Here is a 12,272-nt window from a genome sequence, read left to right as displayed (position 1 = left end):
CCAGGGAGCTGTTGTCTTGCTGCCAGAAGTCTCCTGACTTCTTAAATCAGGTTTGCCGTCGTGTTACTTTGGTTCCTCTCTGTCCCCCCCCAGTACCTGTCCCCAGTCCAGCTGCGAGGCAGTTGGTGCGGGCTTCTATCTGAGGTGTCCTCCTCCATAAAGATCGCACGCTCCACCCTCTCCTCAGCGTGCGAGCTGCTCTATCAATGCCTGCAGTGTACCAGGGTTGGGCTGGGTAGGTTTCTGCAGGGCCGGCTTGGGTGGGGTCTGCCGTCCTCTGGCATTTTTGCTGTGCTGGTTTTCTCTTTCTCCCTGTGCACGCTGTAGCGTAATGGAGCTGGACAAAGTGCAGTGCCGCGAATGTTCCTGGGGGGTTCTAGCGTTCCCTGGGCGTACGATAAATGCGCAGAAAGGGAGTGATTCAGACCTGGGTTTAATTTGGAATTCACGAGTGGCTCTGTTAGCAGGACTTTTATACCATTCGCAAAATAAGGAGCTGCTTACGGGTGGTGCAGGGATTTCATAGACCAGTGCAGCCGCCTTTATGGGCCCAGGAATAAGTCACTGAGTCGCTGCTGAGAGAGGGACGCTAGAGCGTGGACTACGCTAGGCTTAGATGACCTGGTGCTAAAACACTGGGGCTCCCTGGAGCCCTATGTACGCCAGCACCTCCATCCAGAACAACCAGGTGGGCAAAGGACCAAAAAAAAGCTTAGTTTAGTGCAGACACATCCAGGCTGGTGATACCTGTGAGGCATGTGCCCTGGGCTCTTTACCATGCGTGGGTGTGGGCAGGAAGGGCCTCACTGGAATGTCTCCTTCACAAAGCTTTATGGTACACAGCTCTCCATATGCATTGGCTTTAAAAAAAGTATTAATTTCGGCTGAAGCCTTTGCAAGAAGCTGAGCAACCCAGCCACGACGAGCAACTGAGTAAACTCTCTCGCACCAGCGCCCTTTCCTGGTGGCACATAGGATCCACCAGGCTGACTTAGACGAGCCGAGGATGGTGTAGTGTGCAGCTGCTCATACTCCAGCAGTAGCTTATCCCTGGAGCAGTCTGCAGGCTCCCCGGCTGCTGCGTGTGTATGTAGATAAATCATGATATGCAGCAGTTGGCTAGGTCATGCTCCCTCTGTGTTCTCGTTTGTCGGAAGGGGCTCTGTGCGATCCACTCATGTCTTGCCTATGCCAAACGGAACTGGGGCTCGAGCCCTTTGTCCGGAGGTAGCAGTTTACCCCCTTCTCTCTCTTGCTATCCTGTGTATTCTCTCCACATAGATCTTAGCGGAACAGAGGGCTCAAAACTCTCATGGCAAGACCATGCTTGGCACATTCCGGTTTTAAAGCGCCCACAAACATCATTCCTCCCAGCACCTCCGTACAATAGGGGAGTAGTATTCCCATCTTGCAGATGAGGAAATTAGGACAGGTTTAAATGATGGCTCTCAAAGCAGCCAGAATAGCCGAGTTCCTGGCTCCCTGTGCTGTGCTCGTTCCTCTCGACCATGCCTTCCTCTCCTGCTAGTTGGGGAAGAGGGTCTCTCCTAGTGGTGTCATTGGTGCTGCTGGGCATCCCCTGAGGACATACCTATGAAATTGGTGGATCAGATTTGTCTTGGGGTGTCTCACTGAGCTCTAGGTGCAGGATTGCGGCCTGGGGGAGAGCTGAAGCCCAGGGCAGGGCCAGAGGGATTATATCTGGTACAGTGGCAGCAGGGAGGGGATGGGAAGGAGGGGGTCCCCCTCACCCCCAGACACGTCTGCTAACGGTGTAAATTGAAGACGCTGTGCCGTATAGTTAATTGGCTGTGTTAGCGGCTTGAGTTTTCAGAGGGGCTGACTGTTCGCCGCTACCGTTGAAGTCAGCGAGAGCTCCAGATGATGTTGGAAAGCAGGCCCCGAGGTTCTGTTGTATCTCTAGGTGCCTTTTGAAGCTATATTTAGCTGGTGACATCTGTGGGCGTGGAGTGGAGCATTCAGGGGCTGTTTGGAAAGAGTTCTGCTGCCTACACTAAGGAAAGTAAAAGCCTAATGGTGAGCATTGCTCCACCGAGCGGGCGCTTGTGCTGCGGGCTCGGCTTTCTGGCACCGCCGTCTGTGGGAGGACGAGGACGGTGGACGCCTGCCAGCTAGCAAGGAGGATTCCAGAACCAGGGAGCTGGTGTCTGTGAAATCCCACTCGGGAACCCTTTGAAAGGGGAATTGACAGGGAAAACTCTGCTTTGCCGCTTCTTCTTCTGGCTCATAGGCGCTTCAATGTGCACAGCTCGGCACCCTGGCCCCGCTCCTGGGCACTAAGGCCTGCAAAGAGACCGTGTTGACCGCTTGGTCTGAGCGCCGGTGTAACGCAGGCTGGCTCTGAAAAGCAGGGAGCTTCCAGGGGTAACCAGCCAGGGTGTTCTGTGGCGCAGCGCGGCTCCCAGCCAGGTCTAATCTGCAGTCGCCTGGTGCTGCTCATGGGAGGTTCGTGCTCCTCCAGCCCCCTTTCTTCCTGCCCTTCCCCCTGTTGGAGTAAAGCTAGCGAGCCAGTGTTGCAGGGGTACCAGTGCCCGTCACTCCACCCCTGCAGAACCCTGGGCTTGTCTCCGGAATGGGGGGTGCTGAGTGCACGGTACCTTTCCCTTTCCCCTCCCTCAGCAGAGGATGGGTCTTGGGGTGGGGGGTTGCTGGCTGTCTCATGGATGTGCAGGTTTGCTATTTGCAGAGCTGGTTCTTTCTGGTGTGTGTGAACTCTTGCCTGCTTGCGAGGCTGCCATGGAGCTTGCAGGGTGGTAAAATGGAACGAAGGTGTGACCTTCGTTTTCATCCCTGGCTGGCTGCAGTGTGGTGTTCTGCCTGTGGTACCAGGAGTGTGCGGCAGAGTGCTGGGGAGAAGTATTGGCAGGGAGAGGGGCGCATATCGTTGAAATGCGTCTGTAGTCAAGCGCATGCACATGCCACATGAGCCATCCCACAGCACGTGTTTAGCAACCTTTTAAAACATCAGTTGGGAGCAGGCTATGGGGAAAAATAATCCCCCTACGGGAAACCAGCTTCAAAATTTCAGGAGTTAAGCTATGGTGTTTAAAAAATAATAAAAAATTAGGTTTAGAGACACGATCAACGTACGATATGACATGGTTGCCAGCATGTGTGACATCCCGTATGTGACCCGCCCTGCTTTTAAAGCCACCACCTCTGAACCAGCTCGCATCAAACCTTGTAAAACAATTTCACAACTGAAATTCCAGCCAGATGTTACAACGGCGGCATCGTGCTCCCCCGGCCCAGGCTTTACTCAAAGACGTTGAATCGTTTTCAAACCGTTTTAACAACTGGGTCACGAGCCTTCCTCTGGGCAGGACAGCGAGTGCCTGGGAGGAAGCGCAGATACAGTTTTGGGGGTGAAATGTTGGGCCCAGCGCCCCTTAAAGGTGAGGTGCAGAGCTGGAGTGGAGCTGGAGTTAAGCCCGGGTATATTTTCGTGGTGGCTATAGAATCATAGCATATTTGTGGGGTCAGTGGCTCAGAGAAGCTGGAGCTGAAAAACCCCACTCTAGTGCTGTTCTCCGACTGTCGAGAGGAGTGAAATGCAGGGCATCTGCTGGATGTTGGAGGGGGACAGAGTTTTCTCTCTGCCAGGGGTGGGGGGAGGGAGGGAAATGCCAAGTGTAGGTGAGAGGAAAAGCATTTAATTCCCCCAAAGGCTCGTCCACCTCCCACGCTCGCTCCTGGGCAGCTACTTGTTGTCATTATGCTAGTGCCCAGAGGTGCCAGGCTCACGTGGTGCTGAGCGACAGTCCCTGCCCCAAAGAGTTTGCTGTCAAAATAGACAGAGTGGGAGAAAGGAAGTTGTTTTGGAGGCCCCACTTGCTATGCCAAAACAAACAATCGGGACCCCATTGTGCTAGGCGCTGTACACACACCCACACTGTATTATCACCGTTTTACAGCTGGTGATTGATGTCAAATGGGGAACTGAGGCACAGAGAAATTGCGACTTGCCCAGGGTCACACAGGCAGGCTGTGGCAGCCCCAGGATCTGAGCCCCAGTCAAGTGCCTTATCCACAAGCCCATCCTTCCTCACCTGTGCAGCGGGTCATGGATGCTGCTCTGTACTTCTGTGTCCTACTGAATGGAGACCATAGTTATTACCAGCAGCCTGAAATTAATGGTGGCAGCCATGACCCATGGCAGCGCTTACCCGGCCTGCCTTGAGAGAGGCTATGGCTGAACCTCTCCCTTTCCGGGGCAGCCCCAAAAGAGTCCTGTGATTGTAAAACTGAGGCTTGTGTGTGCAGCGGGTGCATCTGCGCTCTCGCATGCTGCTCTTTGCACGGATGCTCCTGTGCAGGGCATGCGCCGGGGGTCCGCACATGCAGTGTGGAGGGGGGGATTACCAGCGTCCATGGAGCCACTCAAACAGGAATACCCCACAGAGCTGTGCTGCAATCCTGCCCAGTGGGGCAGCTATTTGAAACCGTGCAGTCCCGATCCAAACTGTCCCGGCCAGTCCAGGGCAGCTGACTGCCCACCTGCTAGGGGAGGGGACGGAAGCCAAGAGGAGGGCCGGTGGAGAACGCAATTTGTTTGGCAGGTGGAGGAGCAGCCTCAGCTGCTCCCGTCCCATGGAGCTCTGTGTCTCCAGTTGCTGCCTGGCAGAGGGCGCTCGCACAGCTGCTGCCTTTTGCTGGGACCGTGCTGAGATCAGAGCAGTTGCGAGGAGCCGGGTGCACGTACGACTCGCCGGGCAGCAAGGGCCACGTGTCCCTCATTAAAAGCGCTCCACCACCCTCTCGGGAAAAGCCAAGCTCATCAAGCCATTTTGGTGCCCAGCTGCTTGAGGGCTTGCTTGTTTTGCTGCTTATGCAGCAGATTTAAGTTTGCGTGGCGCTTTACAGAACAAGCAGAACTTCACTGCCCCTCCTCCGAAGCCTGGGAGTTGAGCAAGCTGGCAGTCATGCTGAGTGTGGGAGGGGCTGTGTGTTGAGGACAAGTCCCGTCCCAGAAACACTCCTGCTGCAGATGCTGGTTGCAGCAGGATAATTCCCCTTGCCTGCACCATGGCCAGTGGTGTGCCCTCCTGCAGCGTAGATCAGATCACACCACCATGCGGTCGTGCCGCTAACCATGCGAACAAGCCTAGGCTGTGCTGGGGTTTGCAGATGGATGGCAGAACCAGGCTGAATCCTGTTTGTACTGCAAGATAAACCACTAGACTCCCTACAGCCTTAACAGGGTCGCCTAGCTCGATTATTCAGGTGGGCCTTTGCGTGGATGCTTCAAACTCTGCAGATTGGAAGCTAAGGCCGGGTCTACACCAGAGACTTCTGCTGGCATAGCTGTGTGGTCGGGTGCGATCGGTGACCAGCAGAGACAGGCAAACATCTCTAGCGTGGATACAGCTGAATTGACAAACAGTGCACCCGAACCCGTGTAGTTTGTTTCATTTGGGAGGTGAGGCAGGATTATTGCACTGGTACAAAGGGAGTGTTGCTGCGTCCACACTAGGAGCGCTTTGGTGATACTATAAAGCCCTCCTAATTCAGTCGCCGTTGCGTTCCTTCGCTCCCTGGTCGTTGTCCCTGTCAGCCCTGCCGTGCTGGGTGTAATTCTGCCTTGTTGCCGGCCCTGGCATTTACTCCCTCAGTAATGGCCATTGCAGGCCTGTCCGTATTTACTAGCCTTGGTGGGGGTGGGCATTTGTCCCTCCATGTTCACGGGAAGGGCCCTGACTGACCCCTGTGCAGTAATGTCGCTGTCTTTGGTTTGTGTGCTCACACTTCCTAGGTGTTGTCTGTGTTAAATTCCCCCGCCCCCCCGAATTCCCGGCTGTCCCGTTCTGCTTGTGAATTCAGGGGAGACACCAGGCGGCCAAGGCCTAGTGTCCCTGGTTCCTTTCCCATCTCTCGCTTGGGCTGAGCAGGCTGGGGCGCCCCGTTAATGAGCAAAGCTGCAGCTTTGAGACTGACCCCGACACGTGCATAGCAGGGAGAGATCCCTTGATGTAAATGGGCTGTGCAGCGTAGAGGTGGAGAACTGTGTGTTGGCCTGTAGGAAACACTGGCTGTCAGTCGGAGTGTAACTCTCCCTGCCTGGGGGCTGGGTGATTTGGATTGGGGAAGGGTGGGGGGTGCTGGGAATTGGACCAGGGTCTGCAGCCTCCGTGATCATGGTTGTGGTAGGTGACCTTTCAAGTCTTTGTGGCCCAGCATCTGTAGAGGTTTGGGACGGTTTCTGCCGTGCACCCAGAGGTGAAATGGGGACTCTCTGTTGGAGTGATCTGGGTTGTTGATTTTGGGTTGGAGCGGAGAAGGTTGGACTCCAGAGCAAATAGTTAAGAGAGACTGCACTCCGCCAATCCAGCAGTGAGCAGGCAAGCTCCTTTCAGAATCACAAGGTCCAGCCTGTCCCATTCATTATACTTCCTCCTGGGATCTCCGCCTCCTCCCCCCACGAGAGGAGTTGGGTGCTTGCGGATGTGGCCACGTAGGGTATATCTGCTGCGTGCGAAGCTCAGGACACTGGAACCTGGCTGAGTGGACTCGGTGTTTCCAAGGCCGCGATTGTCTGTCTGCACTGCATTCATAACCTGGGTTTACAGTGGCTGAATCCGGTCTCACAGCTGTGCTAACGTGTCCATGCTGCACTATGCAGACTCTGACTCGGGTCTGCAGCTGGCCCTGCTTCCACACTGCAAAATGCCAGGGCTTCGACCTGAATCCCAGCAGCTCTGACCCAGCCCTAAGACCCAGTGCTTGCTGACCCGAGTCGGGCTGATTGGTGTGTGGATGGAACTGGGGCGTGGGCCCCTTCCCCATCTCCTTTCTAAGGGCTGGATGAGTAACTCACCTTGGTGCACTGTGGGGAAGAGAAGGGTCATTGGGAAGATCTAAGCAGGACTCTGCCCAGGTAGGGAGAGGACTTAGCCGGTGCCAGCACATGGCCACCTCCCTCCACTGTCCATTGAGGTTAATGCTCTAGCAACGCTTGGTGTTGCGTATTAACACCTCTGTTTTACTTTCACAGAACATACAACTCCAGCCAAAGTGGTGAGGGCCGCAAACCCCAGGCCGCGGAAAGGAAGCAAGGTACGTCTGCCTCGACATCTTCCCGTTTCTGGTGGTGTATTACCTGGCTCTTGCTGCTTGTCTTCTGCAGTGCAGCAGCTGCGATTGGACCCAGTGTGCTGGGCGCTGTACATACACGTAGGGAGACGGAGTCCCTGCCCCCAAGAGCGCTTAGCCTCACAGACGAGATAGGCAAAGCATTGGAGGGGAAGTGACTTGCTCCAGGTCACCTGACAGCTCAGTGACAGAGCTGGGACTAGAACCTAGGTCTCCTGGACTCCCAGGTCACTGCTCTGTCCACTAGACTATGCTGCCTCCCATGCCACTTAGGGCAGTAGTTTTGTTACATCACCGGGGAGCAAGCTCTCTGACTAGTGCATGCATTTCCACTCCAGATCAGCCAGGGATGACTCTTCACCCACACACAGCCGCCAGTTATGAGTGGCTGCTTGAAACCTGAGTGTGCCTCCCGCAGCGTATGGTGCTTCCATGGCCGTGCAGCACTGCAGAGGGCAATTTTTTCCCAGCTGCTGCATTTATAAGAGCTTGCGACTCCGGGTTGTCAGTCCTGCTAGGCACTTGCCTAGCATCTGTTGTCAGAGCATCTCCTAGGGCTCTACCACAGCGGAGCTTCTCAGCACCCTCAGAGGCAGGAGTTGTGCCTAGGTGCCACGGTGATGGGCACAACTTAAATTGGTGCCCTCTGCCCACCCGTATGTTGGGTGCAATGCCTGCCTGCCTCCCGGGGGCGGGTGTGAGCCCACGTGCATGCACGAATGGATCGATGTCGGTGAAGCGGATGGATGATGCACAGCGCTTCGTGGGTGCCTAGCATGACCATCATTCCCCACTCGCTTGGACCTGCTCCATGCTGTTCCTCGGAGGCCGTTGTTTCTTCTTTGAGTGCTTGCTCATGTCCATTCCATACTAGGTGTGTGCTCGCTGTGTGCACCAGTGCTGGAAGTTTTTCCCTTAGCAGTATCCGTAGGGGACCAGCTCTGGCACCCTCTGGAGTGGTGCCCACATAGCGCAATATAAGGGGCGCTGCCAGCTCCCCCCAACCTCGGTTCCTTCTTGCTGCCAGTGATGGTGCGGGAACATCTGCTGCTTCAGCTAGCTTTCACCTAGTTCAGTGTGTCTCAAACGTTTCTTGTCAAATACTGTAGTTATATATAGTTCAGTATTTACCCTTAGTATTTGTTCTGGGTAGTTGGTCCCGGATGGGACTCAGCCTAGGGATGGGGTATGCCCCGGGGATCCCCAGGCTTTAAACCATGTGATCGTTGTAAGTGCCCCATGCCCATCAGCAACCCACACATTAGCCATTTAAGGTGTCTAAGAGAGAGACACATAAGCGACAAGTGTTTCATCTGTAAGTCGTTCAACCCCAGAATGAAAAAGGAGAGAGACATCCGTCTCAGGATGCTCCTGATGGAGTCGGCACTGACCCCAGCACCAGAGCAGAGGCCCGACTCGGCCTGGAGCGCCCCGCTAGTGCCGTCTACGAGCGGACACCGATTCCCCCTCCCCGGCCCTGGCCAAGAAGCCCAAGAGGTCTGCAAGGGGAAGATCTCCTACTTCTCGTAAGGGAAAGGAGAGGGCCGGAGGAGAGCCAAGACCCGTGCTGGGCGGCTCGACACCTCCGTCAGGGAGTCGGGCCCCAGCTCATGTCGAGCGGTCAAGCCCTTCCCATATTCTGCCTGCCGCACTGAGTTGACGGAGGCCCTCGTCACTGTGCAAAGTCCTGTCGACACCAGAGACCCTGCAGGAGATCCTGACGCTACCAGTGCTGCCCACCTGTGAGCTAAGGTTTTTCTTCTTCCGCTCATCTGGCGCAGCCCTTGGGTAGCATGTTTGAAATCCGCACCTGCCTGTGAGCGGGCTGTGAGCTGCTGAATGCAGGAATGGGCTGTTGAAGTGAACGGTGCGGTGGCAGAGGAGCTGGACCATGCCACTAGACTCCCATTTTAAACTGACCAACCGATACAAATCCTCTGCTGGGGGAGAATACAGAGAATTGCCCTGCAAAGCAAAATAGTGTAACATCTTGTGTGACGCTCCCCCTGAACGCTCCGGGGGTCCTGCACTCCTCACTGGCTGCCCCTCTTCAAAGGGCTGCTGTGCTTTCCCCAGAACATGATCTTCTGGTCCTCTTTCTTGAGCGTTTAATGTTCCTCCTCCGCTTGTTTGGGAAGCGACATCCACGCCCTGCCTCTTTTTCCCCCTGCAAACACCTCTCATTCTCAAAGAATCAGGTTTGAAAAGTAGATCAAGTGGAGACACCAATACATGGTATAACTGCCCTGCAAACCAAACAGCTTCGCCGGCAAGCTCCAGCCCCACGGGGGAAGGCGCATGAATGGTGTGTTGTGAGTGGCCTTGGAGGCTGCTCTGGGTGGATTGAATTGAAACCAGATGCCTGTTCTTGCCGTCAATTGAGCACAGAGCTCTGCTGCTCTGTGCTGCTGTTGGCTCGTGTAATTGGCAGCACTTGATTGCGATTGTGCTGTTCAATGTGTGTGAGCCCTGCAGTCATCTGCCGCCAGGTGGCGCAAGCATTTAGAATGAATTTTAAAGTGAATTCGGTATCCCCGCTGGATTAACAGCGCTGAAGGCCCTGGTGCTCTTTCTGCTCCTCTTTAAGGGGAAACAGGGCTGTCCTGAAACCCCGCGGAGCCTTGCAGTTGTGGTCTGACCCCGCCAGGCGGCACCAGGGTGATGTTGGAGTTCAGCTCCAGACATCTGATTGCAGAAATAGAGGAGATTGAGGTGGACAATGAAATTGCCTAGGGGTCTGGAGAGAGCGGGTTATCCTAGGGAGGAGACGATCGTTCCACACGGTAGCGAGGAGTATAAAGAGGATGTCAGCAGCTGTTTCTTGGGCTTGAACCTGACCCTCATGGCTCTGAACATGTGACCGTCTTCTGTCGGAGCTAAAAGACCCGGAGCTAAAAGCAGGGTCCTCCAGCTCTGGCCAGCTAGCATAGGCAGGTACGGTGAAGCACCCAGAGTCGGTCTGTGGTGCACTCATCCATCATCCAAGAATAGGGGGATATTCAGCGAACTCCAAGGCAGCACATTTAAAACCACTGGACAATAATATTTTACGCCATGTATAACTAGCCGGTGAAACTTGTTGCCCATGAGGTCATTGAGATCAGGCGCTTAACAGGATTTTAAAGAGGGTGATGCTTTGTGTGGCTAATAATTATCCACGCTTCTTAGACAGGATTTTAAGGGTTATACACCCTGAGGCTTCAGGGCATAAACAAACCTCAGATCCCCCTGGGGTAGGCAGCAACTTCCCCTTTGGGCATGTTATTCCATGGCTGTCCATGAGAGGGGTGTGTGTGTGTCTCTCTCTCTCTCTGAAGCATCTGGTACTGGATGCTGCCAGATGGGGCCAGGGGCTGTTGGTCCGATCCTCTAGCCCAGGTCCTGTGCTCTGGAAGGGGGAGGAGGGATATTGGCCTATTGAATGCGAGGAAGCAGCCCTTCAGAACCAGCGCTCGAGCTTACTGTACTAACGAGATCTCTCTGTGTTTTTTGAATAAAGGTTGGTGACTTTGGTGATGCCACGAACTGGCCAACCCCTGGAGAAATAGCCCACAAGACCATCCAGGTAAGAAGCGTGACCTTGCGAACAAAACACCTCTACAGCCGAGCTTTCCCTGGCGAATGAGTGATGTGTCCCCCTCTTCTCTCTGAAGGCAGAGAGCTCTAGAAAAGTTGACTGCTCAAGACCAAGATGTCCTGTGAGCTTTTCCTCTGGAAGCAAGGTCTTCTGAGGGCTTCTCTGTCCCTAAAACAGCTGAAATCTTCCTTTATCACATTTCAGGGCCTATTTTACCAATAACACCACAGATTATTATAGCAGGGTTTGGAAAAGTTTCCTGAGACCTGCTAGTTGGTGGACTTGTCCTGCTAGCCACAGTGGAAAGAGCTAGGCTGCTACTCCCTGGAATGCAAGGAATAAACAGCTGTGTACTGTTAGTGTATCTTTCTTAACTGTATTTCTCTGGGCAGATTCTAATGCCTTTACAATGTAAGTTTGTGAGAGTTGCTTTTTGTTCCCATCACTTTTCTTTTTCTCATAACAGGTCAGCGTATATTTCCCTGTCCTGTTCTCAGTGTCTGTTTTCCTCTTTGCTTTCTCGCTCTCTGGCTCTTCTTCATACTCTTCTCTACCACCTGCCCCATAATCCTTCAGCTCCTGCTCTGCTTCCCTTCAATCTCCACCCCCGTTAAGTCCACTCACCTTTAATGGGTCCCCTCTGTCTCCCTTATACACCCTCTGGTTCTTGACAAATTCAGCAGCCTCCCAGTAACCAGAGAACTAAACGTCCGAAAAGGCCCAGCTGCCCTCAGGCAGCACTCGAGCCAGCCGGCTGTTCCTTAGCTTCCTACCAAGGTGATGCCTCTGGACCTGCTCGGGGCATGGTCTATCATTTATAGTCTCCTGCTAGTGGATTCCTGAGTTTGAAGCCCCCTCTTGTTACTGGAAAGGAGCAGCGGTTGTCTGCTAAATTTAGCCTCCTTTCTTTTACCCAGTGAAGAGCACCAGTGCATGTTTCAGCTACTCATTGCTTTTCCCAGCAGCACGGTGAAATTGGCCCTGTTGTCAGTTTCCTTGTAACCCACAGGGTTCTGAATTGTTGCCATGTAATTGACCCAAGCACTTATTAATTTCAGGCTGCTGCTGTTGAGCAAAGCTCTGAGCAGCAGCGGAGGTGCTGAGGCTGCGGGCAGACTTACCAAGATGGCATTGCATCAGCTTTATGCTAGAGTGATGTTTAAAGGTGATCCCTGCAACCATAAGAGCTAGAATCTCCTCTATTTTTAAAATCATAGATCCTGCTGGTCTTGTTTCACTTACGTTCCTAAGTGGTTTTGCATTCCAGTTCTGGAGGCTACAGTGTTTGGGTTGGAAGAGCAGGGGAATGGATATTTTAAACATCTGTTTGTCAGAATTGCAAACAAAAACACAAGCCTGGATGTGTTGGGTGAAAGGTTGCTTTTACACGGTTCAGATTTGAGATTGGACTTGGATTGTCCTTTAATAATAATGAAAATAAAAAAAAGCTAAAGCAGCAGTTTGAGCAGTCAGTGAGGAACATTCTGTGCAAAGCTTCCACTTGCCTGTGTGAGTTGGAAGCACTTTCATCTGCCCACTGAGAAGACACTTGGCTGTTCAGAATACCCGAAATCAGCACAATTAC

At 53.7% G+C, this 12,272-nt stretch overlaps 1 protein-coding gene across 9 annotated transcripts in view; it reads left to right on the top strand.

The window, feature by feature from the left end:
- The window catches only part of LARP1 (La ribonucleoprotein 1, translational regulator), an 89,327-nt gene that overhangs the window by 38,596 nt on the left and 38,459 nt on the right, over nt 1–12,272 (top strand). For all 9 annotated transcript variants that reach the window (XR_005583819.1, XM_039485564.1, XM_039485565.1 and 6 more), the window contains exons 2-3: nt 7,013–7,074; nt 10,610–10,675. Coding sequence is in view for 7 of the 9 variants with exons in the window: in XM_039485564.1 (XP_039341498.1) it covers nt 7,013–7,074; nt 10,610–10,675 (128 nt within the window). In the remaining 2 variants the exon portion in view is untranslated. The remainder of the gene's footprint in view (nt 1–7,012; nt 7,075–10,609; nt 10,676–12,272) is intronic.

This window comes from Mauremys reevesii, linkage group 8 (assembly GCF_016161935.1).
Source record: "Mauremys reevesii isolate NIE-2019 linkage group 8, ASM1616193v1, whole genome shotgun sequence".
Lineage (NCBI taxonomy): Eukaryota > Metazoa > Chordata > Testudines > Geoemydidae > Mauremys > Mauremys reevesii.
Note: the sequence above shows the minus strand (reverse complement) of the source record. Positions and strands in the feature narration are given on the sequence as shown.